The 27161-nt window shown below is 36.9% G+C and overlaps 4 protein-coding genes across 6 annotated transcripts; 2 read left to right on the plus strand and 2 right to left on the minus strand.

Moving 5' to 3' along the window:
* Nucleotides 1–418: 418 nt before the first annotated feature.
* LOC120214427 (ethylene-responsive transcription factor 2-like) lies at nt 419–1095 on the plus strand. Its single transcript, XM_039212326.1, has one exon. It carries the CDS (start codon nt 448–450, stop codon nt 1057–1059), a length of 612 nt encoding a protein of 203 aa, XP_039068257.1. The 5' UTR covers nt 419–447; the 3' UTR covers nt 1060–1095.
* Nucleotides 1096–1270: 175 nt separating this feature from the next.
* Nucleotides 1271–4755, minus strand: LOC120215676 (COP9 signalosome complex subunit 7-like). Of its 3 annotated transcripts, none has more exons than XM_039213295.1 (9): nt 4523–4755; nt 4216–4291; nt 3841–3929; nt 3461–3550; nt 2957–3001; nt 2799–2869; nt 2407–2545; nt 1839–1944; nt 1271–1534 (listed from the first exon to the last, which is right to left on the minus strand). In XM_039213295.1, exons 1-8 carry the CDS (start codon nt 4679–4681, stop codon nt 1873–1875), a joined length of 741 nt encoding a protein of 246 aa, XP_039069226.1. In that variant the 5' UTR covers nt 4682–4755; the 3' UTR covers nt 1271–1534; nt 1839–1872. The 3 variants fall into 3 exon arrangements, with proteins under 3 accessions (XP_039069226.1, XP_039069218.1, XP_039069215.1); XM_039213287.1 differs by having other exon boundaries at nt 1839–1947; nt 4523–4754; XM_039213284.1 differs by having other exon boundaries at nt 1839–1927; nt 4523–4753.
* Nucleotides 4756–16936: 12181 nt separating this feature from the next.
* Nucleotides 16937–22124, plus strand: LOC120215697 (nitrate regulatory gene2 protein-like). The gene is made up of 4 exons (XM_039213304.1): nt 16937–18335; nt 18453–18637; nt 19834–20057; nt 21064–22124. The coding sequence occupies exons 1-4, from the start codon at nt 17042–17044 to the stop codon at nt 21854–21856; spliced, it is 2496 nt and encodes an 831-aa protein (XP_039069235.1). The 5' UTR covers nt 16937–17041; the 3' UTR covers nt 21857–22124.
* Nucleotides 22125–22977: 853 nt separating this feature from the next.
* Nucleotides 22978–27011, minus strand: LOC120215718 (serine/threonine-protein kinase D6PK-like). Its single transcript, XM_039213315.1, has 3 exons — nt 26686–27011; nt 24582–25920; nt 22978–23925 (listed from the first exon to the last, which is right to left on the minus strand). The coding sequence occupies exons 2-3, from the start codon at nt 25862–25864 to the stop codon at nt 23010–23012; spliced, it is 2199 nt and encodes a 732-aa protein (XP_039069246.1). The 5' UTR covers nt 25865–25920; nt 26686–27011; the 3' UTR covers nt 22978–23009.
* Nucleotides 27012–27161: the final 150 nt, after the last annotated feature.

Here is a 27161-nt window from a genome sequence, read left to right on the forward strand (position 1 = left end):
TCTTATCAAATGAGATAACGGTCGATTAAATTAGCATCGCTCGAGAATCAAATTCTAGTTACTAATAAATGAAGGGCAGCAGAAGGAATCAATCAATTTATTAATTAAAATATGAACCAATCAACGATTAATCCACATATTATATATATTCCAACTACCTAAACGAGACGATAACGAAACAATAATAATTAAAATTTAAAACCCAACATGTGCATATTTGTTTATTTATTATTACAAAGGTTAAACACAATTAATAATAAATGAAACACTTTAAAAACGTGATAAATCTCAACACAGAGAAGCTTCCCACGAAGAAAAGCAGGAACAATAATAATAGTTTAATACCAAGTCCCAAAGTATATATAACCTCGAGCTACTCATCCAGTTTCAGTTTAATTCCACACCTCGCAATCGTGGTCTCAGCTTTATCTTCCAGATCAAGCAAATATGTACTGTGAAACGAATTCAGAATTTAATCTCGGCTTCTTGGACTCGGTCCGTCGGCATCTTTTGGAAGATGATGATTCTGGGACTCAAATTCCAGCTAAGTTTCCCGAAAACGTTGAAAATATTCAAGTTCCGATTCCATCGGATCAGATGGATTTTTCCAGTACTGATGCCGTTGCTATCAATGTTGATCAGTGGATAACGTTTGATCAATTATTTGACACGCCGGAGTCTGCCGCTGTTGATGTTCCAGTTCCCAACTGTGAATTGACTCCCGGGCCGATGACTGCAATTCACATGCAGCCAAAGAAGTTCCGTTATAAGGGTGTAAGGAGAAGGCCATGGGGGACGTACGCAGCAGAGATAAGGGATCCTAAGAGAATTGGTGCCCGGATCTGGCTTGGTACTTACGAGACTCCGGAAGATGCTGCACTGGCTTATGACAAAGCAGCTTTTAAAATGTGTGGCGCAAAAGCCAAGCTGAATTTTCCGCATCTCGTCGGCTCAGCTCAGGTGGAGCCAGTGAGGTTGGGCACTAACAAGCGAAGGTCTCTGGAACCTGGCTCGTCTTGGTCATCAGCTGAGTCACCTTTCTCTAGAACTCCAAAGTAGAAACGGAGGATTAGCTAGATTAATTCGATATTTGAAACTGGGTTAGGAAGAGAGTTAGAACTAATATCAATCAATGTCAACTGAATTTCGACGGGTCATCCGTTAATGGAAAGATCATTTGAATTGCAAAACTTTATTCAATATTGGTAAAGATTTTAGCTCCCTTTTACTTCTGTATTTATTAAAGGATTCTTCATGGTGTATCTAACTACTTGAAATGTTTCAGCCACACCACCAGCAGATCAGGTGCTGTTCTTCCAAACTCAGAAAGGAATAAACAAAGGGTTCAATACAAGTTGGTGTAATTCTAAAATTTTAAAGCAACAATCACAAAAGCAGGCATGCAGCACAGTATCCCTTCCCAAAAGCAGATTCATCTGTAGCTGAGATGTTTTGAACTAAAATCCCACTATTCAACTAAACATTGGTCTAATCGGTTGCTTTTCTATATCTTCACGATCTTGGATGCCGTCTCCTGTATTATTCACACCATTAGACATCAGTGAAATGCAGTTAGTTCAAGGAATAGACTCTGATCCAACTTTTCTCAATCCAATTAAGAAGCATAATTTTTAGAAGTCGAAATAACCAAATATTTAGTGAATTCCAGATGGTATTGAAATAGGTATCAATATCAGGCCACTGATTTCTAAGAACATAAAACCATTGGACGCCATGAAAACCACATTGACTCTTCAGTAAACAAAAAGAGAGAGAAAGGGAGAAAGAGAACATGTTTAAGGATATATAATGGAAGTTGAAAAAAGGGAAGGAAATACCTCTTTGGTCGGCTTCGGTCTTCTTCATAGTCCATCACTCCACCAGGTTCAAAGTAGATCTCTTCGATCCCTCGGAAGTCAACTTCAGCCTGCTTACAGTTGGTAACTTCTGCTACAATGTAAGTAAGCCACATCGACCAACATATCTTGATATATATATATTTTTTGAAGCAACATATCTTGATATTGATAGAGTGAAGTCGTGGCATGCTAAATAAAGATCCTGTTAACCTCCTTTGCATCTTAACTAGAAAGTTTCAGCTTTAAGCTCCAATGTTATTTGTTTGAGCATTTTTGCAAGAGTTAAAGGACTCATTCCGACCATCACCCCCCCGGCCGCAGAAAAAAAAAATTATATCTTAAAAGTGTGAATGTACATCAACAACTACCATAGATGTGATTAGTTTTGCATTCTTCAATGTTTATAAAATTAGTTTAAAAACTAAAAGACAAAGAGTAATGAGAACACTTTCAGCCCAAATTTACGTTCTCATGTTTTTTCAATGGTTCGATGCCGAATAATAGGAAAAGGGCAATCGATATAAAAGGCAAGCCAGATTCAACTGACCTTGGCAGAGATGGACTTCTTTAGTTCTTCCACCTTATCTTCAACCTCCTTTCGATGTTTTTTGTCCAACTCACTCATATTATCCACCCATTTTATCTTATCTTGAATTGAGATGAGTAAGTTGTCCGATGTTCCCAACCTAGGTTTAAAATTCAAATCCATAGGCAGATTTATTAATACTATATATATATATATATATATATATATATATATATATATATATATATATATGCTGATTTATCAAATTCAACTTTGTATTCTGTCAGGTCTACTTGGACTAATTAGCTCTAATGAACAAATCGAAAATTTAATAGAAAATCACACAGTAGCACTATAACTGCAGTATGGACAGAGGACTTAATGAAATGCTCTATTTGAACCAGAGATGTTACCAGTTCGACAGTGTTTCTATCATACTCCCAAGTTGTCCTGGCCTCAAATCCCTCCCAGTAGCAAATTGGATCTTCCAGAACAAATATTAAAGATTTAATCAGCTAAAAAAATAAATGTAAAGGAAAATTCTTGAGAGGAAAGGACAGTAAACTTATACCTCAAAACATCTTCGCAGCTGATCCAGCTTTCCTCTGACTATACCCTAACAAAAAGGTTGGGAAAAATGAACAAAAATCAGCACACTTTCAGTATATTTGCACCTCTGGTAGAACTCACTTCCCTTAAAATTCAACAAAACATCCAATGGGAAGACAAGTACCCCGCCTTCCCCTTCTTTCTCAAACCTTTTTGAAAGCAGAGCCAGAGTAAGACCTAAGGTATTGGGTTTGACCACCAAAGGAAAGTTCAAATAGCTGTAGAAATAACTGTGAACAATGCAGGGCCACTCTAAAAGTTAACCGTCCCAAAAAAAACAAATATGAATGCAGAAACAACTGCAAAGTTCTATCACATGCAACACATTGCATAAAATCATCCATTGAAAAACCAAAATATCATGTTCCCAGGGCCTTTCAAGGCCGTTCAAGTAGCTAAAGCGTGTCATAATGGAGCAAATCCTAGGATAAAAATTAATAGAGAATCAAGCCGGGAGTCTACCCACCGCATACATGCACTCATTGATAAGAAAATCTTCAAGTTCACGAACATTGGTGACATCTAACTCCAGCATTAGTTGATCATATGGTAATACCTGGTCAAGATATTTAAATGGTAAATGAACTTGATGCAACCAACATTTACAACCTATAGTGCCATTGTCAGACAAAGGGTATATCCATTTCAGTTAGAAAGTGGAATAAAACAATTCAGAAAGGCATTAAAATTTTTCAAGAGATTCTAAAGACTTGGTTTCTTCACGTTACGAAGTCAAAGTGGCACGTTCAATGAATATCAAAATAACTATAACCACTACAATGGAACGAGGCTGGCAACTATAGCATATTTAGATGATCAAATGCCCTCATAACTCAACTACAATACCTTGTTCGTCTCAGCAAGTGTAAGGACAGTGAGTTGCTTTAACTTGAGAACTTGATCAGGGACCAGTTGAGGAAGGCTGCCACTATTGCCTAATCAAATAGTTTAAGCAGCCAGAGTTGGTCACATTATGATGTGAATAATAACTATAGCAACAATCAAAGACAGAAATAATCAAGTGGATTAATTAAGTGAAGGATAACATTCAGAAGAGTAAAACTGGTAATCTTGAAGAGATTTACACGGTAGTGACAAATGTTAACTACAAATGATCTTCAAATTATCTCGAATAGAAAAAATACGGGTACAAGTGAAACAAGTGTATTGAAAACATTACAAACTTGTCACAAACAATAAAACACAGATTTTCCAGCTTACTCTTGTAATCGCTCCATGTGCCATGGGCAAACAACCGAAGCACCTCCAGGTACTCCGAGTTTTCAGTTCCGTCAAGCTGCAAAGGTATATAGGTTTCTTATAAATTACAAGTAAACTAAAGCATCAAACCGAAAGTGAAACAATGGATAAAACTAAAACATCAGACTATATTGCCAGAAAAAGAAACAGGAAAAAATGTTATTAAGCTATGTGCAGCAAAAAATAACTGATGACGGCTTTTATTTCTCAGATTGAGGAAAGTAGGGGAAAGAAAATAAAAGAAACTGATATCGGAATAGGTCTTTACCTCAGCGAAGGTGGGCACGGCAAGAATCTCGGAGAAGGCGAAGAGTGAAGGATGAGACGTTGCTTCGACGATAACGGAAACAAGGGCCGTCCCCTTCTGAGCCGACGCTTGCTTAACAAAGTGATCGATGAACTCGGCTTGCTTTTGCTCAATATCCATCTTAAAAACTCGAACCCCCGACCACAAACCAGGAGGGGAAAAAAGAAAAAGGAAATAATTTGGAGAATGTTACTGAAAACAAAAAAAAAACACGGAGAGAGAAGCTTTCAGGAAAATAAAGAAAGCAAGTTAGGGTTTTGGCGTTGGAGACGACGGAAAAAATTTAGGTATGAAAATAAAAACACTGAAAATTTAGGAACTCAATAAGGCAGCCTGAGGAGCTCCTCAATACACACATTCCGATTTAACCAAATTTCTGGGAATTTTACGGTTTTATAGTTTCTGTGAGAATGAAAATGGGGAATCTGCTACAAATTTTTCTTTTTGCACCAACAGGAATTTGCTATCATTTTTCTTTAAAAATATAATGAATTATTAAAAAAAAAAGTAAATTAAATAATATATATTTAGAAAAAAGTATAATTATAAAATTTTTCATAATTTTACTCACTTTATTTAGAAATATATAAAAATATAAAAATGATATTATTAAAAAACTAATTATAATTAAAATTATATATTTTTAATTGAATTTGTATCTAATTAAAAATTTATAAATCAAATAATATATGAATTAAACAAAAAAATTATTTTTAAATACCGTTTATTTATAACCCATTAAGTGACTTTAATTAAATATAATATTATTCTCTCTTAAAATTTTAAATTTAACCAGCTGTGTTGCAGTATTATGTTATCAATAATCAATTTTTTAAATAAATATTATATTAAATTACCTTAAACAATTTAAAATTTGTGTTTGATTATTACATATTAATTAATATTCTGCTGATTAATGTAAAGCTTTATAGAATTCGTCAAATTGGAACATGCATTTATTTTAGCAATCAAATATATTTTTAAATTTCTATTCGTTTGAATTGTAAAATAAACATTTTTCAATGTTTCTTTAATATTTTAGAATGTATTTGATAAAATATTTATTTTTGATAATAATTTTAGATGAATAAAAATAATATTTATTTAAAAATTTAATTATTTGATAATATATGAGATATTTTAATTTAAAATCTCAAAAAAAATCTCTCAATTACTGAAATTATTTAAAATTTTATATACATCGTATTCGGCTATGTAGCAGTACTAGTGTTGGTGTCGTTGTGAAGCGGGCCCCTTTGACTGTGTAGTTTGGGCTTAAGACTTCGGTGACTTGCTTATGCGTTCTTATTTATTCCCGAGTTCGAATGGATTTGATCCAAAAAATTCTAAAAATTAAAATATATTCGATATTTGTGATAAAATAAATTCGGTTATAACAAATCGAACTTTTATAAGAAAAAGTCATCGAGTAACCTTCAATCGTTAAATTTATAATACAACGTAATTTAATTTAATGTCAATCTAGTCATTTCATCCAATAAAGTTAATGGTTTTAGCTGGTAAAGAAACAACCCCTTGGGGTTTTAGAAAAGGAAATGGCCTTTGTTCTTCATGACAGGTAAAAAAGATTTCTCCAACTCGTGAAGCATTTGGCTGTAAGAAGTCTCGAAATGGTTTGATTGAGTTGCCGACTATGGGTGTTAATTGGCTGTAGACAAGTAGATGAGTCTTGGTATTTGTTTTATCCCTAGGGGAGCAAAGCAAACAGGTCCCTTATTTTCGTGCTAGCTGAACACGTGGAGGGACCCAAACATCACCCCCATGCGTCTCCCATGGATACCGCTTGGCTCTTGCCTTTGTGGGGTCCGAATCATGTGAACTGACGATACTCATTCATGAGCCATCGAGAAAAATCTCACCCGGCTGCTTAGTGCTTGCCTTTGCGCGCATGAATAAAAATGCCTTTCGGATACGGTGGCTCTATTGAGAAACCAAGTGACGTTACAAGCATCTTTCCACCTATTCTTTGGATTGCCGCCCACCATTTACTCTCTCTCTTGGACGCTTGCAAGTTGCAACACCGGAGCTGGACCCAAAATAATTCTATTTATTTCCTTTTGCAGCTTTAATGATTTCCCTTTGCTTGCAGTTGCAGTTCAGAGAAAAGCTGTTGTACTTTGTCCTGAATGTTTCCAAATTTTGAAATTATCTTGTTGAGATCAGTAGCATCCGAAGCAGTTTCTGATCAATCACGTCTCCAACAGTCATACAATGTCCTTCACAGGGATCTCTAATCTCGTTTAACAACTTGTTTCATAGGTGGACTCACTTGCTAACCGTCTTATCATGTTCTAGGTGACTCAAAACACACCATTGTATCACTCTTATTGATCTAAGAGAGGACCAACCAATCTTAATTGCATCTCTTTCTTATACTCCAAGTACCATATTCTTCTATTCTTCATATTTACCTAAACAAGTTAAGCTTATTATCTTTACCGCGACTTCAATCTTATATCGACAATGATATAGATATAAAAAATATTATTAATATTTATTGGATCATATAATAAATAATTTGATATTTTTTAAATAAGATTTTAAGTTCGAATCTAAAAAAATAATATCAAAGATTTTTACTCTCTATTTGTGATCTTATTCAACTCAACTTAACATAATTTTAATATCAATTTAAGTTTGAATAAAAATAGATATAATTTGATATCAATTTTTATATAAATATTAATAAAATTATTATTTCTAATTAAAATTAATTATGACATTGTACTTTCAATGAAAATCAATCATAACTTTTAAATAGATAAAAAAATCAATTAAACATTTATATCATTTTTTTTTTGGATAAATACAAATTTTATATCCAAAAAAAATCCAAGTACATCAGATTATACTATTCCTGTACAAATAAACAACCCCAAAGCATCCTAAAAATTTAGCCCCCATTCAACACGACACTCTCTGCTCAACTGTCTCCCTTTAGTCTCGTGCAATTTTAACGAGCTTCCAACGAACAGTATCCTTCAGGTAGGCCACCAGCTCAACCTCAAGTCGATGCCTACCTAGAAACAAACGACAGTTTCTTTCCAAAAGCAACATGAAACAAAACCGAAAGCAACAACATGCCCCTAACCTCCCTATAAGCCCAACACAACTCTTGATATCAACATAAAAATTATCTAGATAACCAACAAGCATGCAAAACCCAATTCCAAATATATCTAGAATAAGCACAATCAAAAAGTAAATCATCATGAGACTCTATCTCATCCGAGCACAACTCACAAGTCTCCTCTATGTTGAACCCAAAAGAAATGAGTCGACTCATCGTTGGAAGCCTATCCAAAACCGTCATCCAAACAATAACGAAATTCCTCAGAGTGTGACCTGAATGCCACACCAGTCTATCCCAATGAACTCTATCGCAATGCAAACGAATGAAATTCCAAACACTTGAAATCAAAGATGAAGCAGTGCCCGAGAGGGTTGAAATTGAGACAAACTTAGACCTCATCTGCAACAAATTCGACCATACCCAACACCCTCGCAAGGATTCAAATACCTACCAAAAAGAACAACCTCACGAGACATACAAATAGATCCAAGTAACCAATTGAATTGTCATTTAGAATAATCTTATTGATATAAAGGAAAAGACAAGCATGGTTTTAGCTACAAATTCTTTAATCCATAAACCACCTTCACACTTTGACCTACAGATCGACGACCAACTAATCCAAGCACCCCTAGCCGATTTATCCTCACCCTTCTAAAACAATATCATACATAATTGGTTAATCCTATCAGTAACAGCCCATGGCAATACAAGTTGTCTACTCAAAAAAGCTTTAACACCAAAAAGACTGATTGAATGAACTCCTCCCCGTATACGAAAGGTGTCTTGCCTTCTAACTTTGAAGTATTTGAGCAAAGCGATCAAGCAACGACCTACAATCTCTAGTCGAAAGTCTCCTGACAACGAGAGGAACCCCAAGATACCTCACTAGCAATTTCCCCTCTGAACACCAACATCCGCAACTATAGTCTAAAAAATACTCTCATTAACTCCTAAAGAAAATTTTCAATCTTACCCAAATTTAACCTCAACCCAAAGAACTCATAAAACCTTGTCAACATGTTCCACACCCTCATGACTGAGTCGTAGTCACCCCTAGTAAAAACAAGAAGATCATCTACAAAATAAAGATTGGTAAGATGAATCTTAGGGAACTTAGGTTGAAACCTGAACACACCAAACTCTGCAGCTCTATCCAATAAGCGAGACAAACCATTTATAACAAGTACAAACAAAAAGGGATATAAGGGGTTTCCCTTCGCGCTGGCAAAAAAGAACCCACCAAGCCTCTGTTAATGCAATCGATAATCTCGGAGTAGTAACACACACTCTAATCCATCCAATCATCCTCCCCAGAAATCCCACCACCTCCAAAACCAAAACTACAAAACCTCAATCCAAAGAATCTGTTAGGATCGAAGAGGCTCAATTGAACAACCGAAAAAGTTGCAAGAATGGTGAATTGGTAAAAACGGTTTAGGGAGTAAAGAGAAAGAACATATGGAAACCTTTGTACATCGATTTATAGTGGTTCGACTTCTCAACTAAGTCTACCTCCACTACCTTAGCTCCTCACTAAGAATTTTCTAACAAATTCACTAATTTGGTCTTTCTTTTTCAAATATCAAGAGACAACCTTTACACTCCCTAGTTTTTCACTTGGCTAAACTAGAATCAATCCCCTTTTACAAAAGGTAAAAAAAAGTAAACAATAAAACCTCTCAAAGGTAGGGTGTTTGCAAAGTTAGCTCACTAAACAATAATATTTACAAGAGAGATGAAAATAAGATTGAAGAACTCTTTTTTTGTGTTTGAATGCTTGGATATGTGTTCTAACCCTTCTTCAAATGTCTTGAACTTGTATTTATATGTTGGAATGAAGTTGTGGCCATTAATAGCCATTGGGAGTGATTTGGAGCAGTTTGGGGATGTTTTATTTGCAAAATAAAACTACCCAGTGCAGAGGGTATCGGGAACTCCTAAAAGTAGTATCGATACTACATTTGTTATTTTTAAATCAACAAGTCGTTACTAGCCGTTGGGGCCTGATGGTATCAATACTATGCCTATGGTATCGATATTACCATACAAAGTAATATCGGTACCCCTTTGGGTATCGGTACCATTTTTATATTATGGAATTTGAGAATTGCTGGTAGTATCGATACTTCCCTTACCTTTGGTATTGGTACCATATAAACAATATCGGTACTGTTCATGAGGTATCAATACTGTAAGAACAATATCGATATTGCTAGTTCAGAAAAACATTTTGTGCTCAATTCTAAGTTAAATGGACTTTGAATTATTTTTAAAAACTATGAATAAATTTAATTCAAGTCCTTGTAACATTTTGCCTTAAATTGTTATATCAAAATATAGTTCAACAATCTCCCCCTTTTAGATATAACAAAACATTTGGAAAAAAAATGTTTTTGGCAAAACTCCCCCTTAATAAAACATTTAATGAAAAAGATACCAATTATTGGAAAATGTTCAGCTATTCCTTTTTCATTGAGAAATTGAATTTTTCAAACCCATACATCTCCCCTTTTTAGTTATATAAAAAATAATTCACTTTTAAAGTTCAAAAATAACATTGAATAATAAGTGGTAAATTTTGAAGTAAAATCATTTGAAAAATCAAAAGCTCCCCCTCAAAAAGTGTATTCCAAACAAAAAAAATGGTTGTCCCTTGTTTCTATTTGTAATGGGGTAAGGGAGAGGTAAGATAGTATGATGTCCCCAACACTAGGTTGAGAGCAGCTTCCGTAGGAGACCTCCAAATTATAAAATACCCTCCATAGGACTCGATCCCACGACCTCAAGGTTAAGAACCTTGTGCTCTACCAACTGAGCTGGATGGTCATTTCGTATTCCAAACAAAAAATTGACTTTAAAAGCTTAACACTTAAAAAAAATTGAATTTCAACAAAGAATAACAAACATGTTAGTGGCATATGAAATTCAATATATCCAAGTCTAAAATATTTTATGCAATACCAAATGTTGAGAATAAGTGCATATGCATAAAGCCTGCCAAAAATGTTATGCATTTGAAAATTTTGATATCAATTGTTAGAGAGATATCATTTTTCTTTTTAAATTACATGCATAAAGTTTAAATTTAGGTCAAAATAAAAAAAATCAAAGCATTTGGAAAATTGATATCAATTGTTAGAGAGATATCATTAGCATTTAAACTCAATTTTGACCAAAATTCATTATGATGAAATAAAAATTATGAAAAATCATTAAGAACTTTAAAATGTTCATCATAACAACTTTTTAACATACATGAGATAGAAAATCAACGCAAAATCATTTAAATTCAAAAACTCATGCATGCATAAACCAATTATGCAAAATTAAAAAGCTTTTAAGCTTAGAGGTTACCCATTCCTTTTTAGTATGGCTAGAGCATCTTGATTTCTTTATTTTCATCACCATTGCTCCCACATACCTACAAGAGACATTTAAGTAGATTTTGGTATCCAAATTGCTTTGGATCCTTGAACGTTAGTTTCAATGCCCCTTGTTCTCTTAGGAACTCATACTTGTCTAATTTTAAAACATTTTCCTTTCTTTAAAGGACAAGTATGTTCCAAATGACCATGAAAATGACAATGTGAGCATTTTGCCATTTTTAAACATAATGAGTTGTTTTTAAAAATTAATTCTTTTTCTTTTGTTAAGCTCTCAAGCTTAACTTTCAAATCAAAATTTTCCTTTTCTAAATCATTGATTTTGACTTTTGAAATCTCTAAATCATTTTTCAAACAATCATTTTGCTTTTCAAAAGTAACTTTTGCTTTTAAAACCATATCATTTTCAACTATAATTTTTGAAATTAATTTCTTATATTTGGAATTCATGGACTCAAATTCCAAATACAACTCATTGTAAGCAACTTGTAACTTATCAAAAGAATCAGAAACAAATTCATTTGAGTTGGAAGTTACCATTGAATCTTCAATGATGGCCATAAGGCATAGGTTGGCTACTTCATCTTCATCACTCCAAGCTGCCACAAATGTCTTTTTCTTGCTCATCTCTTCTTCTTTAAGAGGGGACATTTTTGACATGCCCCGTTCTTTGATATTCAAAACACACCCGGGGGACTCTGAATCTTTTGAAGAGCTTGGTTATCTCTTCTTCATCATCATCGTCTTCATCCACCTGTTCATTTAAATCTTCATAATTCTTATTAGTGGATTTGAAGGCAATGTCTACCTCATTCTTCTTTTCTTCCTTCTTCTTGTCATTCTTTTCTTCTTCATCTTCCCCTTCCTTCACCATCAACTCATGAGTAAGAAGAGAACCAATCAGCTCATCAAGAGTAAGATACTTTAGATTCTTAGCCTCAATGATCGCCGTCTTCTTTGATTACCAAGACTTTGGAATAGAGTAGATCATATTCCTCACAAGCTTCTCATTAGGGATTACTTCTCCAAATCCCTTTGGACCGTTAACAATCACGGAAAATCTATCCGTCATAACTTTGATGTCTTTATCAGGTTTCATCTTGAAATTCTCGTAGTTATGGTTGAAAAGACTTATCTTGGTTTCCCTCACTTCATTGATTCCTTCATGAGTAACTTAGAGCTAGCTTATCTCATATCTCATTAGCATTAGAACAAGAGGAGACTCTTCCATATTCATCTGGGCCTAATGCACAAAAGAGAATGTGCATAACCTTAGCATTGAGTTGAAACTTCTTCTTCTCTCCATCACTTCAATCGTCTATCTCGCTGGTTGGAATGATATATCCTTTCATGATAGAGTTCCAAGCTCCTATATCGTTGGCTTGAATAAAGAGCATCATCATATTCTTCCAATAGGTATAATTTGCTCCATTGAAATAGGGTGGCTTGTTGATCGGTTGTGAATCTTCAATGTAAATGGCACCGGAGGTTGAAGCCATCTCTTTGTCGGTTACGTCGGGAATCGGTAGAGATTTTTCGATGATCGTCTCAAGGTTGTTAAACCTTCTAATGAGTCAAGCTCTGATACCAATTGTTAGGATCGAAGATGCTCAATTGAACAACCGAAAAAGTTGCAATATGAGTGAATTGGCAAAAATGGTTTATGGAGTAAGGAGAAATAAAAGATAGAAACCTTTGCACAACACTTTATAGCGGTTCGACTTCTCAACTAAGTCTATATCCACTACCTTAGCTCATCACTAAGGATTTTCTAACAAATTCACTAATTTGTTCTTTCTTTTTCAATGATCAAGAAATAACATTTACACTCCCTAGTTTTTCACTTGGTTAAACTATAACCAATCCCCTTTTACAAAAGGTAAAAAAAAGTAAACAATAAAACCTCTCAAATGTAGGGTGTTTACAAATTTAGCTCACTAAACACTAATATTTACAAGAGAGATAAAAATAAGATTGAAAAACTCTTCTCTTGTATTTGAATGCTTGCATATGTGTTCTAAACCTTCTTCAAGTTTCTTGAACTTGTATTTATATGTTGTAATGAAGTTGTAGTCGTTTATAGCTGTTGGGAGTGATTTGGAGTCGTTTGGGGAATGTTTTCTCTGTAAAATAAAAATACCCGGTACAGAGGGTATCGATACTCCTAAAGGGAGTATAGGTACTATCTTTGTTATTTTTAAATCAACTAGTAGTTACTAGCCGTTGGGGTCTGATGGTATCGATACTATGCCTATGGTATCGATACTATTATACAAAGTAGTATCGGTACCCTTTTGGGTATCGGTACCATTTTTGCATTCTGGAATTTGAGCATTGCTGGTAGTATCGATACTACCTAGTGAGTGTCGATACTTCCCTTATCTTTGGTATCGATACCATATAAACAGTATCAGTATTGTTCATAAGGTATCGATACTATAAGAACAGTATCGATACTGTTTTTCTAGAAAAACATTTTGTGCTCAATTCCAAGTTCAATGAACTTTGAATTATTTTTGAAAACTTTGAATAAATTCAATTAAAGTCCTTGTAACATTTTGTCTAAAATTATTATATCAAAATATAGTTCAACAGAATCAAACGCCTCTTGAAAATCTACCTTGATCGCATATTGCGGTGACAAAGACGAGCGATTGTAACCCTTCACAAGTTTTTGAGCCATCAAGGTATTATCAACAATATCCCACCTAGAATGAAAGCACTCTGACTCGAGATACGAACTCAGAAAAAACTTGCTTCATCCACCCCACAATAATTCGAGCGATACATTTATAATCTATGTTACAACAAGCGATCAGACAAAAATCCCTAATATGCATCGAGTTAGGCACATTAGGGGTAAGCACTAAAATATTAACGTTAAAGGTATGCAATAACCTCGTATTCTCAAAGAAAAAAAGAATCACACTCACAAAATCAGCACCTACAACACCCCATGCAACCTTAAAAAATATATATAATAACCATCATGCTCAGACATTTTTTCTTAGTTCTGTGCAAACAACGAATCCCAAACATCTTCCATAGTCACATGACGAATGATCTCTAGCCTAGCCCCCTCCGAAATAGTTAAAAAAGTTCATTGCCTCAACCACAATAGAATCAAACGAATTTAGCACTTGTTCTCACTCATTAGTAAGAACTTTAATGCATTACTGATTCTAACGAATTTTAACCATTAAATGAAAGAATTTAGAATTCTGACCACCTCTTGAATCTATAAAATTTTTGTCTTTTTCTTAAAAAACTCTATTCAACGCATGTCAAATGAGCTAATTCAGCCGAAAGTACCTCCTTTCTCATCTGAAACTCCACACTAGCATTGCTAGACAAGATGTCTAATTGAAATCTCTCCAACTCTACTCTCACCTCCTTAACTTTCAATGACAATCCCCCGAAATGATAATTATACAAATCCCTCAAGCACGATTTCAAACGCTTTAACTTTATATAGAGACAAGTCATAGGATCCCCCGTAGGAATAGGAGCCCCCCAACTATCCTTAACAACCCTTAGAAAATTCACATCATTTACCCATAAATTAAAAAAAAAACTTAAACAGCTTTGGAGGAAACTTAATCTTTTTTTCAAGCCACATAATACTAGGGCAATAGTTCAAAGGAGAAGGAGTTAAGAACTCGAGCATTGCATGAGGGAATAACTCCAACAAATAAATAAAGACCATAACTCAATCTAACTTCCGAGTAAGGAAAGAATAATCATGTTGGTTAGACCAAGTAAACAACAACTCAATAAACACATGATCAACTAATCCCAAAGCCTTCGTATAACCATTAAACTCCTCCATGTTACGAGCTAAAGTCGCACTAACAACTTCATAACTGTCAAATTCTCCCTATCACACCCAAGATTATTACTATAAATGTCAGAAACATAAAAACAAACCCCACCAACACAAAGAGAACAAGTAACACTTTGATTAGTAATAGTTACCTCAGTAATGTCAAAATTCTCCCGACATATAAGCCGAATTCTCCCATCGATAACATCAGAATAGTTATAGAACCCCCTCCAATCGCCAAAAAATAGTCCCAAACAGTCTGCTTATTTACTTCATTTATTATAGTTTCAATCAAACAAACTAAATCAACATTGAACAAACAAATTTTATTCATTATTCTCAACTAATTTTGAGGGTTATTAAACCCCCTGAACATTCCAAAAACAAAAAATCATAGAGGTGAAGAACCACTCACAACACTAGCCCTACCACCCCTCTTACTTCTCTTCGTATCACGCTTTCCATTCTCCATCATCTCCCTCAAAATAGCCACATCCTTCGTCTCCCTCCACCCCTTATGAGGCTCATCATCACTCATAGGTGCCAACACTACAAATCAATTAGCACTCATACCTTCAACTTCCCCCGAAGTCACTATTACAGAGCCATCAACAACAACCTCTACTGCCTTACCTTCTCCCCATCCACAGATGGTTAAACTATTGCACTCGAATCCTCTCTAACATGATGCTCAACAACTACCTTTGAAACCCACTTCTGCTTAGGAACCTTAGCCTTATTACAAGTCTTCTCACAAACCATCTCCTCATATCCAAACACGTGACAGTGAGAACATCGTTGAGGAAGCCATGTGATTTCCACCACAATCGACTCCACTGAACCATCATTAAACTTCACTTGAATGAAACGAGAAACCTTTAAGATAGCCTTAACCTCAACACATACTTTTGCAAATACCAATTTATCTCTATTTGTAGTGCAACTATCCATATACAAAAAAGAACCCAAAGCAATGGTTATGTAACTAAGGCTCATCCTCGTGAACAGTTCCAAAGGTACAATACTAAGATTCACCCAAATCGAAAGTCTATCCAAACTAAAATCAAGAGATTTCATATTGAGTTTTCACTTACGGAGAATAATCGACTTATTTAGGAATCACAAATGACCATTCAATAGAACCCACTTACAAACCTTATTACTCGAAAATTGGAATAGAAAATATTATCACCAGCAACACGCACATCAATATCCCCAAATTTACCCCACACAAGTTTCACTGACCTAAGCAAGACGTTTACAGACGACGATTTCCCTAAAAATTAAGCCACCAACGAATATTACCAGACCTTCACACTCTCATTAAAGACTTCTGTTAGAGGAGTAAACACCACCTCCTCGTTTTTCACAATAGGAGAAAAGAACTTCAACACCTGATCCTCTCCAACCGAAAACAATTGCCTCCAACTTGACGAACCTGGCCCAATCACCAACGATTGAGGTGTCCACAAACAAGCATAAAACCCAGAGAAAATGAACGTAAGACTAACTCACACTTTTTTTTTTCTATATTTTTTATCTTATTTCTATCATATTTTCATTCAAATCTAAATTATCACATTAATATCATCAATCATTACATCAAACTCTCGTGTACTACCACATGAATACATTTAACTATCACATCGGTATATTTAATGTCAACCTTAATAATAAATAATAATATATAAATAAATAAATTGAAATTGAAATGAATGAAATTGTAAAAATATGAAAAAGTAATTAGTTTGAATTTAATAAAAATAAAATATCATTTAAGCCCAATAACAATAATAAATCAAGTTGAGACGCAACAGGTAATTCAGATTATATTTTAATCATATATTTGTTTAGTTAAGGTCCATCCTTTGATGCCTTTGTCTGTGAAGCGCAATGTAAAAACAAAAAAACAGCCTTCTACAAGGCCAAGTAATTAACAAATAATTAAAAACACTCATAAAGCCCGAGACAGAGAGGAGGAGAAGTATTTTAAAAAAATAAGCAAATAATAATAATTTTGAACATTGAAGTTGGCCACGAGAGTTAAATACTCCATTACCTTTGCACTTCATTTCTCAATTACCACAATCTCTACAAAACTTAAATCGGGCGCCACCGCTTAGAGCTTCTTTTTATAGATTTATCCCTTACGCGCCACCGCCGATTAGTGTGTTTTAATGGGTTGTACGGCGTCCAAGCTAGACAACGAAGACACAGTAAGGCGATGCAAGGACAGGCGCCGCCTTATGAAGGAAGCCGTTCACGCTCGGCATCACCTAGCCGCCGCTCACGCCGACTACTGCCGCTCTCTCCGTGTCGCCGGCTCTGCTCTCTCCACCTTCGCTGCTGGCGAACCCCTTTCCGTCTCCGATGAAACTCCCGCTGTCCTCCTCCATCCCGCCGCGCCATTTTCGCCGCCGTCGATCAATCTGATCCCTCCTCGTGTCCCTTCGTCTCCGTCCCCTTCTCTCCACCCTCCTCCTCCGCCTCCTCTTCTGTCTCCTTCCCCTTCTTCTCGAACAATCGCTAGCTCCAAACTCCCCCACATACTCTCGGCTTCGAGCATCCCATCTCCGGCACCCAATCGTCGTCGGCCACGTAAGGTTCCACCGAAACTCCCTCACATTTTGTCCGAATCGAGTCCTTTTTCTTCTCCACAAAGCTCGAAATCCGGTTTATCCAATAGCTTTTTCCCTACAGCTTATCAAGCGAATTCCACTTATTCAGCCATTCCTTCCCAGGCTTCTTCCGTTTGGAACTGGGAAAATTTTTACCCCCCATCACCACCAGACTCCGAATTCTTTGACCAAAAATCACCACGACGAAAGCAGCAGCAGCAACAACAACTAACTTATCGCAATCATCATTTGGATTCAAACTACCCTGAAGAATTGGAAGATACCGAAACACAAAAATCAGAGTACGATTTCTTCCGTCCACATAGCAAGAACAACCGTTACAGTAACAATTCCGTTAACGGCAAGAGTCATTTCGATGAGGAAACCGAAAGAGAAGAAGTGCAATGCAGTGAATGGGGAGACCACGATCGTTACACTACGACGAGTTCTTCGGATGAAGACGAGGATGAAGATGATGACGTGGCATCCAGATCCGAGTTTGGGAATCGCTCCAATTTTTGTTCGTCGATGAGAGGGGAGTCGGAGAAGTTGCATCATCATCATAATCAGACTCCTCCGCCGGTACAGACGCCGCCGCCGCAGCAGCAGATTTATGGGGCCGTCGCGAGGAATAAAATGGGCAGTAAGTCGGAGCGTGCGGGATCGTCGACGGAAAGTTATAGCACAGGTGCTATGATGGATATGAAAATTGTTGTTAGGCATAGAGATTTGAAAGAGATTGTCGATGCGATCAAAGAGAATTTCGATAAAGCTGCCGCAGCCGGAGATCAAGTCTCGGAGATGCTTGAGATCAGTAGAGCTCAGATTGATAAAAGTTTCAGGCAATTGAAAAGTAAATTCCAGTTGTGGACACTTTTGTTTTAAGCTAAATTCAGCTTAAATCAATTTAAATTTTAATCTCATTTACTTTCTTTCTGTGATTCTTTTCAATATGTTTTCCATTTTACAGAGACGGTGTATCATTCAAGTAGCGTGTTCAGTAACTTGAGCTCAAGCTGGACTTCTAAACCGCCGTTGGCGGTGAAATACCGGCTCGACGCGACTGCGCTCAATGAAACGGGCGGTTCAAAGAGCCTTTGCTCTACTTTAGACCGGCTCTTGGCTTGGGAGAAGAAGCTCTACGAGGAAGTCAAGGTAAAAGTTTCTCCTTTTTCCCTTTTTTTTCCCTTAAAAAATCCTTTAGTTTTTATATATTTATTCTTTTTAAAAAAGATTTAGCTTTTTACTGATAATATTGATGCCCTTTAGCGTAAGGTTGATGATATTTTTCTTCAATCTGACTAAAACACCCCTTCAGGAAACGGTTAATGGGATCGAATCTTATGGACTACGGTCGTCATATACTTTTATTCTACATTGTTTTTGTTTACTTTTTAGTATTATTAGTACTATGGTAAATGACAAAAATACCCTCGACTTTGATGCTGGACAGTTATAGAAGCATGATTTCCATGGCCAACGAACTTATATTTTTAAGTTGTAAGGTGTAACCTTATTGTGCTTTGAATGAACCGCGGTTGAAATGTCTAAGGACTTGTTATCTAGTTTTTAATTGACATTAGTTTCGGATTCTATTCCTAACAACTCCTATCCCAAGGATGGATTGAGGAGCTAGGGGGGGGCGAACATCCCTGAAAATTTCAAATTATATGTAGATTTTTTTTTTATTGTCGATCGACAACCTGTTTTCGTCCCCTTGCATAAAATCTTGTAGCCGTCCTCGGGTATCCTATCCCTAAACCCCTTGTTCTGTAGGCTTAATAGTTAACAGTATTATTTTAAGCAGGAGTCAATTTAGCTACTATTAGTCAACTACCCTCTTTCCCGTCTAGATCCCCAATCTTGCATTTGTTAGTAATTTAGAGGGGGATTTCTTGTTTGGGTAATGTTTTCTTTCACATCATTACATGAACTTTAGTTTCTTGCCTTCTACCTACTCAAATTGGTGCTGGTTGGTGGAGAATAAAGATGATCGCAGTTAATTTGCCTCTATGCTTCAATTGTAAGTTATTTACGGTGACGTTTTTTACTGAATTTTTGCTGTTTTGAACTTGTATTGAAATGCTAAGGAAAAAAAGTTGCTGGGTAACTTTTATAAGGGTATTGAATGCGTTCTTTTTAATGAACTTCTGTAAGTTTCTTGAATTGGTTGGGCATATTGACTCTGGATAAAAAAATAATAAGCAAGGCGTGGTGCAAAGATAAATTGATAATATTCCTGGTTGTTGCCTTCCTATGCGGCTGTGTTTATGCGATTTTCAGTTGTGTATGTTGGATCTATGTTGTTGAGATGAGAGCTGATATAGGCAATATATGTTCAACGCTTTCAGGCTAGAGAAGGTGTAAAGATTGAACATGAGAAAAAGTTGTCAGCGTTGCAAAGTCAAGAGTACAAGGGGGAGGATGAAACCAAGATAGACAAAACCAAGGCATCAATAACAAGACTGCAGTCACTAATTATTGTCACATCACAGGCTGTCTCTACCACCTCTACTGCCATTATGGGGCTTAGAGACAGTGATCTTGTTCCACAGCTTGTTGAACTTTGTCATGGGTAAGTAGTCCCTTTCTCCTCTTGTTACTCTCTGTTTTTGTCTTGAAATGGATACGAAATTCTTTCGAAATGTTAATGACGCAATGCAACTATATAGAACCTTAAACCATTAAACATTCTAGGCATCATCTTGGAAACATACAAGTTCAATGCTAGCAGTCTGGTAAAGTATTATTAGAGGTCAAATTCTTCTGCTCCATTTTGCATTTTTTCCATCTTTCAAAATTGATTCTTACACTATAGATCTTGTCCATGGGTAGATTGAGTCTTTCGGTAGAGAAATTGAATCTCGAATTGGTTTTTATCTCATGTTAAACATGCAATGTAAATTTTAACTGGTTGCAGGGTAGGTGAACCATTATGGTTCACTGCTCTGCCATGCCACATGATCACCCTCTCTTAGCACATGTACCTCGTAGTCTTTGATCCTTTTAATCTGGTGGCCCCAACACTACTTGGCAGCGTTTCTTCTATAGACTCCTTTTTAGCCACAGACAAGTGGGGGATGGGGGTTAGGTGCACCGGATTTAACTATTATATGACCCACCATAATCTAATTCGACAGTTTGTTGAAACCTGAAGGTGCTAAACAAATCAAAGCGCCTTTATCTGCATCATTCAGCTATGTGATTAAGAATGGCTAGAAGTATGATTATTCACTATAGCACCTCAGACTGTTTGCATATTCTGTAGTGTAGTATCTATTGTTAGATTAAGCATGCTGACTTCAAATGGGTCATAATACTTAAGTTATGGGTCAGTTGAGGCCCGTATTATTAGGGTGGATGAGATCATTTATGGGGAACATACCTGCAAGCTTTATGTTGGTGCTTGTACTTATAATTGACTGCCAGATTTTATATAGGATGAAAACCTTATTCTGAATTACTTCTTTTAGTTGTTTAGATTATTATATTAGGGTATAGTAACTTTTGTTTTCCATTTGAATGCTACATTAATTTCAACTTGAATATTATCTTTACAAACCAAATGGATTTGAATGCAGGTTCAGGTATATGTGGGGGTCGATGCATCAATATCATGAAGTTCAGAACAATATTGTGCAGCAAGTCCGTGGCCTTCTAAACAGATCAGGAAAAGGTGATTCAACTTCCGAACTGCACCGGCAGGCAACGCGTGATCTTGAGTCAGCTGTCTCTGCCTGGCACTCTGGTTTCTGCCGTTTAATAAAATTTCAACGTGATTTCATCCGCTCCCTCCATGGCTGGTTCAAGCTCACCCTTCTTCCTGTCAGCAATGACTATGTTGATGGCAATGGCAACGCACAGCTCTCTGATGCATATGCATTTTGTGACGAGTGGAAGCTTGCTCTTGACCGAGTCCCTGACACAGTAGCTTCTGAAGCTATCAAAAGTTTTATCAATGTTGTCCATGTTATATCCGTTAAACAATCAGATGAGCTTAAGATTAAGAAACGAACTGAAACTGCATCGAAAGATCTTGAGAAAAAGGCATCATCTCTCCGGAACATAGAGAGGAAATTCTACCACTCGTACTCTATGGTTGGTATCGGCCTTCCTGATTCTGGGCCTGATCATGGGCAGGTACTGGATGCTCGGGACCCCCTTGCTGAGAAAAAATCCGAGCTTGCAGCCTGTCAAAGGCGGGTGGAAGATGAGATATTGAGGCATGCCAAAGCAGTAGAGGTGACAAGAGCAATGACTCTGAATAACATTCAAACAGGCTTGCCAGGCGTTTTTCAAGCATTGACCAGCTTTTCTGCCTTATTTACCGAGACACTCGACTCGGTATGCTCCCAATCCTATCGTATCAAATAGATGAATACAATTTTCTTCCACGCATGAATTTTCGAGGTAAAATTTGCAAGAGTTGGGGTTTGATCTGGCTGTTGGATCTTATAGTTATCGCTTATTTTATGGGGGAAGTGTAAATACATGGGAGGTGGTCTTTTTGTGGTTTTGTCAATTATCAATTGTCAAGCAAAGGCAAGTGTCTGTACAGGAAATTGCCTCTCATTCTTGATTCTTGTATCCCAATAGGAAAAAATGCAATTTTAGCAAATGAATAAAAACACAAATTCTGCCCCTTTTTTACTTTTTCTTCTGGTCGATTCTGGGGGTGGTGGGGCTATTTGTAATTGTGGAGAATAGGGACCAAACAATGCATTATTGATGGGAGGGGGACCACTGGCAGCTGTGCTTGCCATGTTAAAAGCTTCATTCATCATCCTTGGCTTTGCCATGGCCATGGCTTCTCAAGGTTACAGTAAGCTGTGATTCTTTGGCAAATTCTTCATTGAGTTTTTAGTATTATTTTATGGGATAATTTAATGTTATTATAAAGGATGGTTATAGAATCCAAGATCCAGAGGGTTATCAGGAATCATGCAGTTAGCCATCATCCAGAGAGTTTGGTTGACCTCACCGGCGGCAAAGTAGGATCTTCACTGGACATTTCTGATATTTTTATATATTTTAAAACCTGCAATTTGTAGATAGAGTTTTCTTACATTGTGGCTTAATACTTATCATTAAGAGTTGGTCTAATCTTTGGATCCCAAGCCTGTAATTGTTAACATTTGTTTAGTTACTTTTACCAATACACTGACAAAAAAACTCATCCATTGCGTGAGGACCAAGCAGAACGTACAAAGTTTGACCAATAGAAAAAGATTTGAAAGTGAAAGCAAAAGTTGAATATTGTGGTGCCAGTCTGGTGGGACTCGTTGCCTAATGCTAACAAGTAAAAGAAAAAGAACCCTTTCTGTCGGGTCCGTCCGTCTAAGATTTGGCTTATGAATGTAGTGTTCAAGCCACTGTGTGTCTGCAATGAACATTAATTTTCATTGATTTTAACTAGTGACTGATTGACCTGAAGTATATATAATTATGAGAACAGAGAACTTACTGTCCACAGCAGGCTCTTGAAATGATTTTTGAGTAATACAACACATCATCCTCTAAATCAAAACTAGAAGAACTCAAAGTCCAGATATTTACCCCCAGATTTCATGTCTGTCCCTGGCCCTGGCACTGGCACGGCGCCCATCCCTACTATCCTTTTGCTACCAACACCAAGTGGCTCCACCGGCCTAGGTTTCACGGGCATCCCAGGAGGAAACTCACTCTCCATGGGTCTTGGCACCTCGGGTGGGGTGCTGCATCGTATTAGAGCCCAGTTTACACCTTCAAAGAAAGGGTGTTGCTTTATCTCGGTTGCACCCCTCTTCACCCCTAGCCGGTGCTGTGGCTCCTTCACCAGCAAGCCCCGGATCAAATCACGGCTGGCAAAACTTGTTGCTGGCGAATCAGGGAATCTCAACTGTTGGCCCACGACATTGAACAATGTAGCACGGTTTCCTGAACCTTTAAAGGGGGTTTTGCCGTAGAGCAATTCATGCAAGAAGATTCCAAAGGTCCACCAATCAACAGCACTCCCATGGCCTTCTCCTTTAATTATTTCAGGGGCTAGGTATTCGTGGGTTCCAACAAAGGACATAGACCGCGCTGCAGTAGGCTCTGCTACAAGCTCCGGGAGGGTACTAGAAGGCAACCCAAACTCGACTCGAGGTTTCCGGTTTTTCTTCTTGTTCTTTTGTGGGAATAGCCGTGGTAGAAAGCAGGCAGGCTGGATGCAAACCGATGTAGGCTCAATGCAGGCAGGCTGAACACAGAATGCACCACCAGCTCCACGTGAAGGATCGGAATCAAATGCTGATGATTTTATCAGGGTGGGAGAAACGGCACATCTTAAGGAAAGATCAAAGTCCGAGAGCATTATGTGGCCATCATCACGAACTAGAACATTTTCAGGTTTCAAATCCCTGTAGACAACACCAAGCATGTGGAGATACTCGAGTGCTAATAGAACCTCTGCCGCATAAAATCTGCATTAAGAACAAGGGTTTACAATTTTTTTTCAAATGAAAATTACTGATCTCTGACACGACACACACCTGATAGAAAAAGAGCTTATGACACCAATATGATGACCATCGTCTTTAGCAATGTCTTTATACCATCTATACAAAAACATAATCAACATCCAAGGCATGATGAATAGATACATAGCAACCTTAGAACACTAGAAAAGGAATTACGATTCCAAATAGTCCAGCCTTTCGAGTTCAAGGAATTACTGGATACTATTTCTTCACAAAAAAATCGGATAAAGATTTCATTCCATGGCATATATACCAATAAAATCATCCCTAGAGGTTCCCAGACGAGGAAAGATAAAAGAGGAAACCAATGCAAGTGCACACCAATCAAATAACTAGGAACCAACTTTCTCTAAAGATATTAAAAACAGTAGGAATCATGGTCAACAGAAAAATAAAAGAAGAGATCAGCTAACTAATCCTAGCAGAAACTAACTCTGAGAAATAAGAGGAAAATATCTTGAAAGACGATATGAAAAAGAGGATCAAGGAAGGGGGTTTAAATAAAAATAACATATAAAATAAACCTTACTGCAGAATATTTTTTTTCGGTTTATAGTTCTAAGCAACTGGGAGAACGTTTTAGAGTAAATAAACCATACCTTGCAGCATACTCGGAGAAATGCTTTCCAGGTTGCCGTTGCCTCAAAGTGTGTAGATCACCCCCCGGACAATACTCCATGACTAGACATGAGAACCTGTCAGTTTCAAAATGTGTATACAGAGTAGGTAGAAATGGATGGTCTAGCAGCTGCAGAATCTCCCTTTCTGTTTGAGCCCTACTCAACTTCTTACGACTTGCAAGGGATGCCTTGTCCATTACTTTCATCGCAAAATAACATCCAGTACCACTCAGCTCTGAGAGATAAACACTGCCAATGTCACCACAACCAAGACGTTTGAGCAATCTAAAATGACTCATTCCTAATATTCCATCTCGAGCACGAATAGCAAGGATGGCCTTCCATCTAGGATCATTTCCTTTATGAGGTTTATTAGCACTGCCGGTGATGTTACTCCAGTTACTGTCATCGCTAAGGCCACTGCTATCACTTGCTCGGCTAACACTAGTCTTTGCGCTCTCAAGTGAATCTGCTCTAACACTTCCCTTTGTACTCTCGCAGTTCCTATCCATGCTGAACATGCCATCACTAGTAACAGCATCACTCCTATATGTACTAGCACAACTATTGACAATGCTCATCGCAGTCGCCACCCTGGTACTGTCAATGCTGCTATGTGGACTCACATTACCACTTGGAGGCAAAGAAGCATCCCAAACACATTCCTTTTCATCTGAATCTGGAGGAAGGAGAGAGTTCTCCCTATTTTGTGATGGCCGTGGAACTGAAAACGGAGAAGAGATTGCACCAGGATCGTTGGGTTCTTCAACAAAACCATCTGCTGGCAACGGAACAGTACTTGGTTTCTTAGGTGGAACTCTAATTGAAATATCTTCTAGAAAAGGTCCCTTCACCGACATGCTCTTCATCAAACACCCCGGATCCGACTTCTTCTGACCAATTGGTACATAAACAGGTTTTATCAGATCTGTGTCAACAGGTTCAGGAGGGTGACTAGCTCCCGAAAAAGAAATTGGTCTGCTTTCCAAAGAATCACTGCTGCCCTTACAAGTAATAACATCAGGCATGAATTCTTCGTGTTCAAGCAAAGAATCTTTCCCTTTCCATGTCCTCACAGGTTCAGTCAACTCGAAGTCCAGTGAGTTTCCGGAATTGGCTCGACCCGTTTCATCTCTAACCAACACAGCTTGCAAATTCGGCACAAGACCTGCTTCTCTCCCAAAGACGGAAAGGGTATTTGATACTGAGCTCAACGCAGGCAACCTTCTAGGAAGTAACTTTGATTCAGTAGCCCTTTCCATTCCAGACAATCATGAATCTTTACATGGAACTATCTTAATCTTACAGCAGACAAATCCTGCAAAAGGAGGATGAAACTGAGCTCAATCATTCCTCTAGTTTTCTGGTTGGACTTTAAAAGGCCATCCACTAGACCATTTACTATTATAATATTCTTTTAAACATACAAATCAACAATTCCATTTTCATATTTTAGCCAACTCTATTGGCAAACCCAAAAAAGAGGAATTAATCAATTGAAAACAGACATCAAAATGGACACGCTGCCAAACCATCTTATCTACGCTTAGTTCACAAACTATACTTTCAAAACAGAGAACTTAGTTTATCATATATTCCTTCTTCCTGCATTTTCAATCTAAACAGGTAAAGACTTTTTCTAAAACAAGTTTTAGCAACAAAAGAATATATGAAACAAGAATATATGACACCATTAAGAGAAAAAGAAAATCAACTCGCTGCTGAAACAAGAGCAAATCAATGGAATAAGCTGGTGAAATGCTTAACTTGAGGTGCAATCAACTGAAATGCCAAAAAATATGATACCATTAAGAGAAAACCTAGTTTTTTCTTCTTTTAAATGAAAAAAAAAAAGCCTTGGATGCTACAACTAAACATTTTCAACCTCTCCCCCTTTCCAAAAAAAACAAACGGAAAAGAAGAGAACACGAAGAATGTTCTCTAATTCCAGTTCAGCAAATATACAGAGAGATCCTCATAATCCCATCAGAGAAAAGGTAAAGGGAATCGAAATACATAACATTCAAGACAAAAATAAGAAACCAAACCCCTAAAAATTACACAGCCTAAGGAGAATAGTAACCTGTACGGGAACTTCAAAAAGAAAACCAGCAAAGGATTGAGAAACAGAGGTTTGTATCAGTCCAAAGCCTTGAATTTCTCTCTGTGTTCAAAAATTCCAAAAACCAAAAATGCTAAATTAACAGATATTGATGGAGAGCTCGAGCGAGTCTCTCTCTCTCTCTCTCTCTCTCGCTACACACTGCTTCTTTTCTTTTTCTTTCTTTCTTTTCTTAAGCTCTGCCACTAAAAAAAGGTTTAGCTATTGTGTGATGGTTTCGAATTGGCAGGCTAGCTTTTGCTTTTGCTTTTGCATTTTTTCTTTCTTTTCTGAGTCAGAGTGGCCGAGTTTTTCTTTGCTTTTTTGTAAAATATCAGAGAGCGAGGCGTTGGGGGAGGGATAGGAGCATATTCGGTTCGATTTTTACTAAAAATTGAATAGAATCTAAATAAATTGTTTTTTAAAATTTAAACTGAAATCGAAATTAAATAGTTAAA

This window comes from Hibiscus syriacus, unplaced genomic scaffold (assembly GCF_006381635.1).
Source record: "Hibiscus syriacus cultivar Baekdansim isolate YM2019G1 unplaced genomic scaffold, ASM638163v2 tig00000764_pilon, whole genome shotgun sequence".
Classification (NCBI taxonomy): Eukaryota; Viridiplantae; Streptophyta; class Magnoliopsida; order Malvales; family Malvaceae; genus Hibiscus; species Hibiscus syriacus.

What these genes read in the sequence shown, in the direction of transcription:
- LOC120214427 (XM_039212326.1), top strand. Translation starts at nt 448, where the DNA reads ATGTACTGTGAAACGAATTCAGAATTTAATCTCGGCTTCTTGGACTCG.
- LOC120215697 (XM_039213304.1), top strand. Translation starts at nt 17,042, where the DNA reads ATGGGTTGTACGGCGTCCAAGCTAGACAACGAAGACACAGTAAGGCGA. An exon ending in AAGTTTCAGGCAATTGAAAA is followed by an intron (nt 18,336 to 18,452) that starts GTAAATTCCAGT and finishes TCCATTTTACAG; the next exon opens with AGACGGTGTATCATTCAAGT. An exon ending in AGCTCTACGAGGAAGTCAAG is followed by an intron (nt 18,638 to 19,833) that starts GTAAAAGTTTCT and finishes CAACGCTTTCAG; the next exon opens with GCTAGAGAAGGTGTAAAGAT.
- LOC120215718 (XM_039213315.1), bottom strand. Translation starts at nt 25,864, where the DNA reads ATGGAAAGGGCTACTGAATCAAAGTTACTTCCTAGAAGGTTGCCTGCG. An exon ending in TTCTCCGAGTATGCTGCAAG is followed by an intron (nt 23,926 to 24,581) that starts GTATGGTTTATT and finishes TTCTTAATGCAG; the next exon opens with ATTTTATGCGGCAGAGGTTC.
- LOC120215676 (XM_039213284.1), bottom strand. Translation starts at nt 4,681, where the DNA reads ATGGATATTGAGCAAAAGCAAGCCGAGTTCATCGATCACTTTGTTAAG. An exon ending in CACTTGCTGAGACGAACAAG is followed by an intron (nt 3,551 to 3,840) that starts GTATTGTAGTTG and finishes TATCTTGACCAG; the next exon opens with GTATTACCATATGATCAACT. An exon ending in AGAAGTCCATCTCTGCCAAG is followed by an intron (nt 1,928 to 2,406) that starts GTCAGTTGAATC and finishes AACTGTAAGCAG; the next exon opens with GCTGAAGTTGACTTCCGAGG.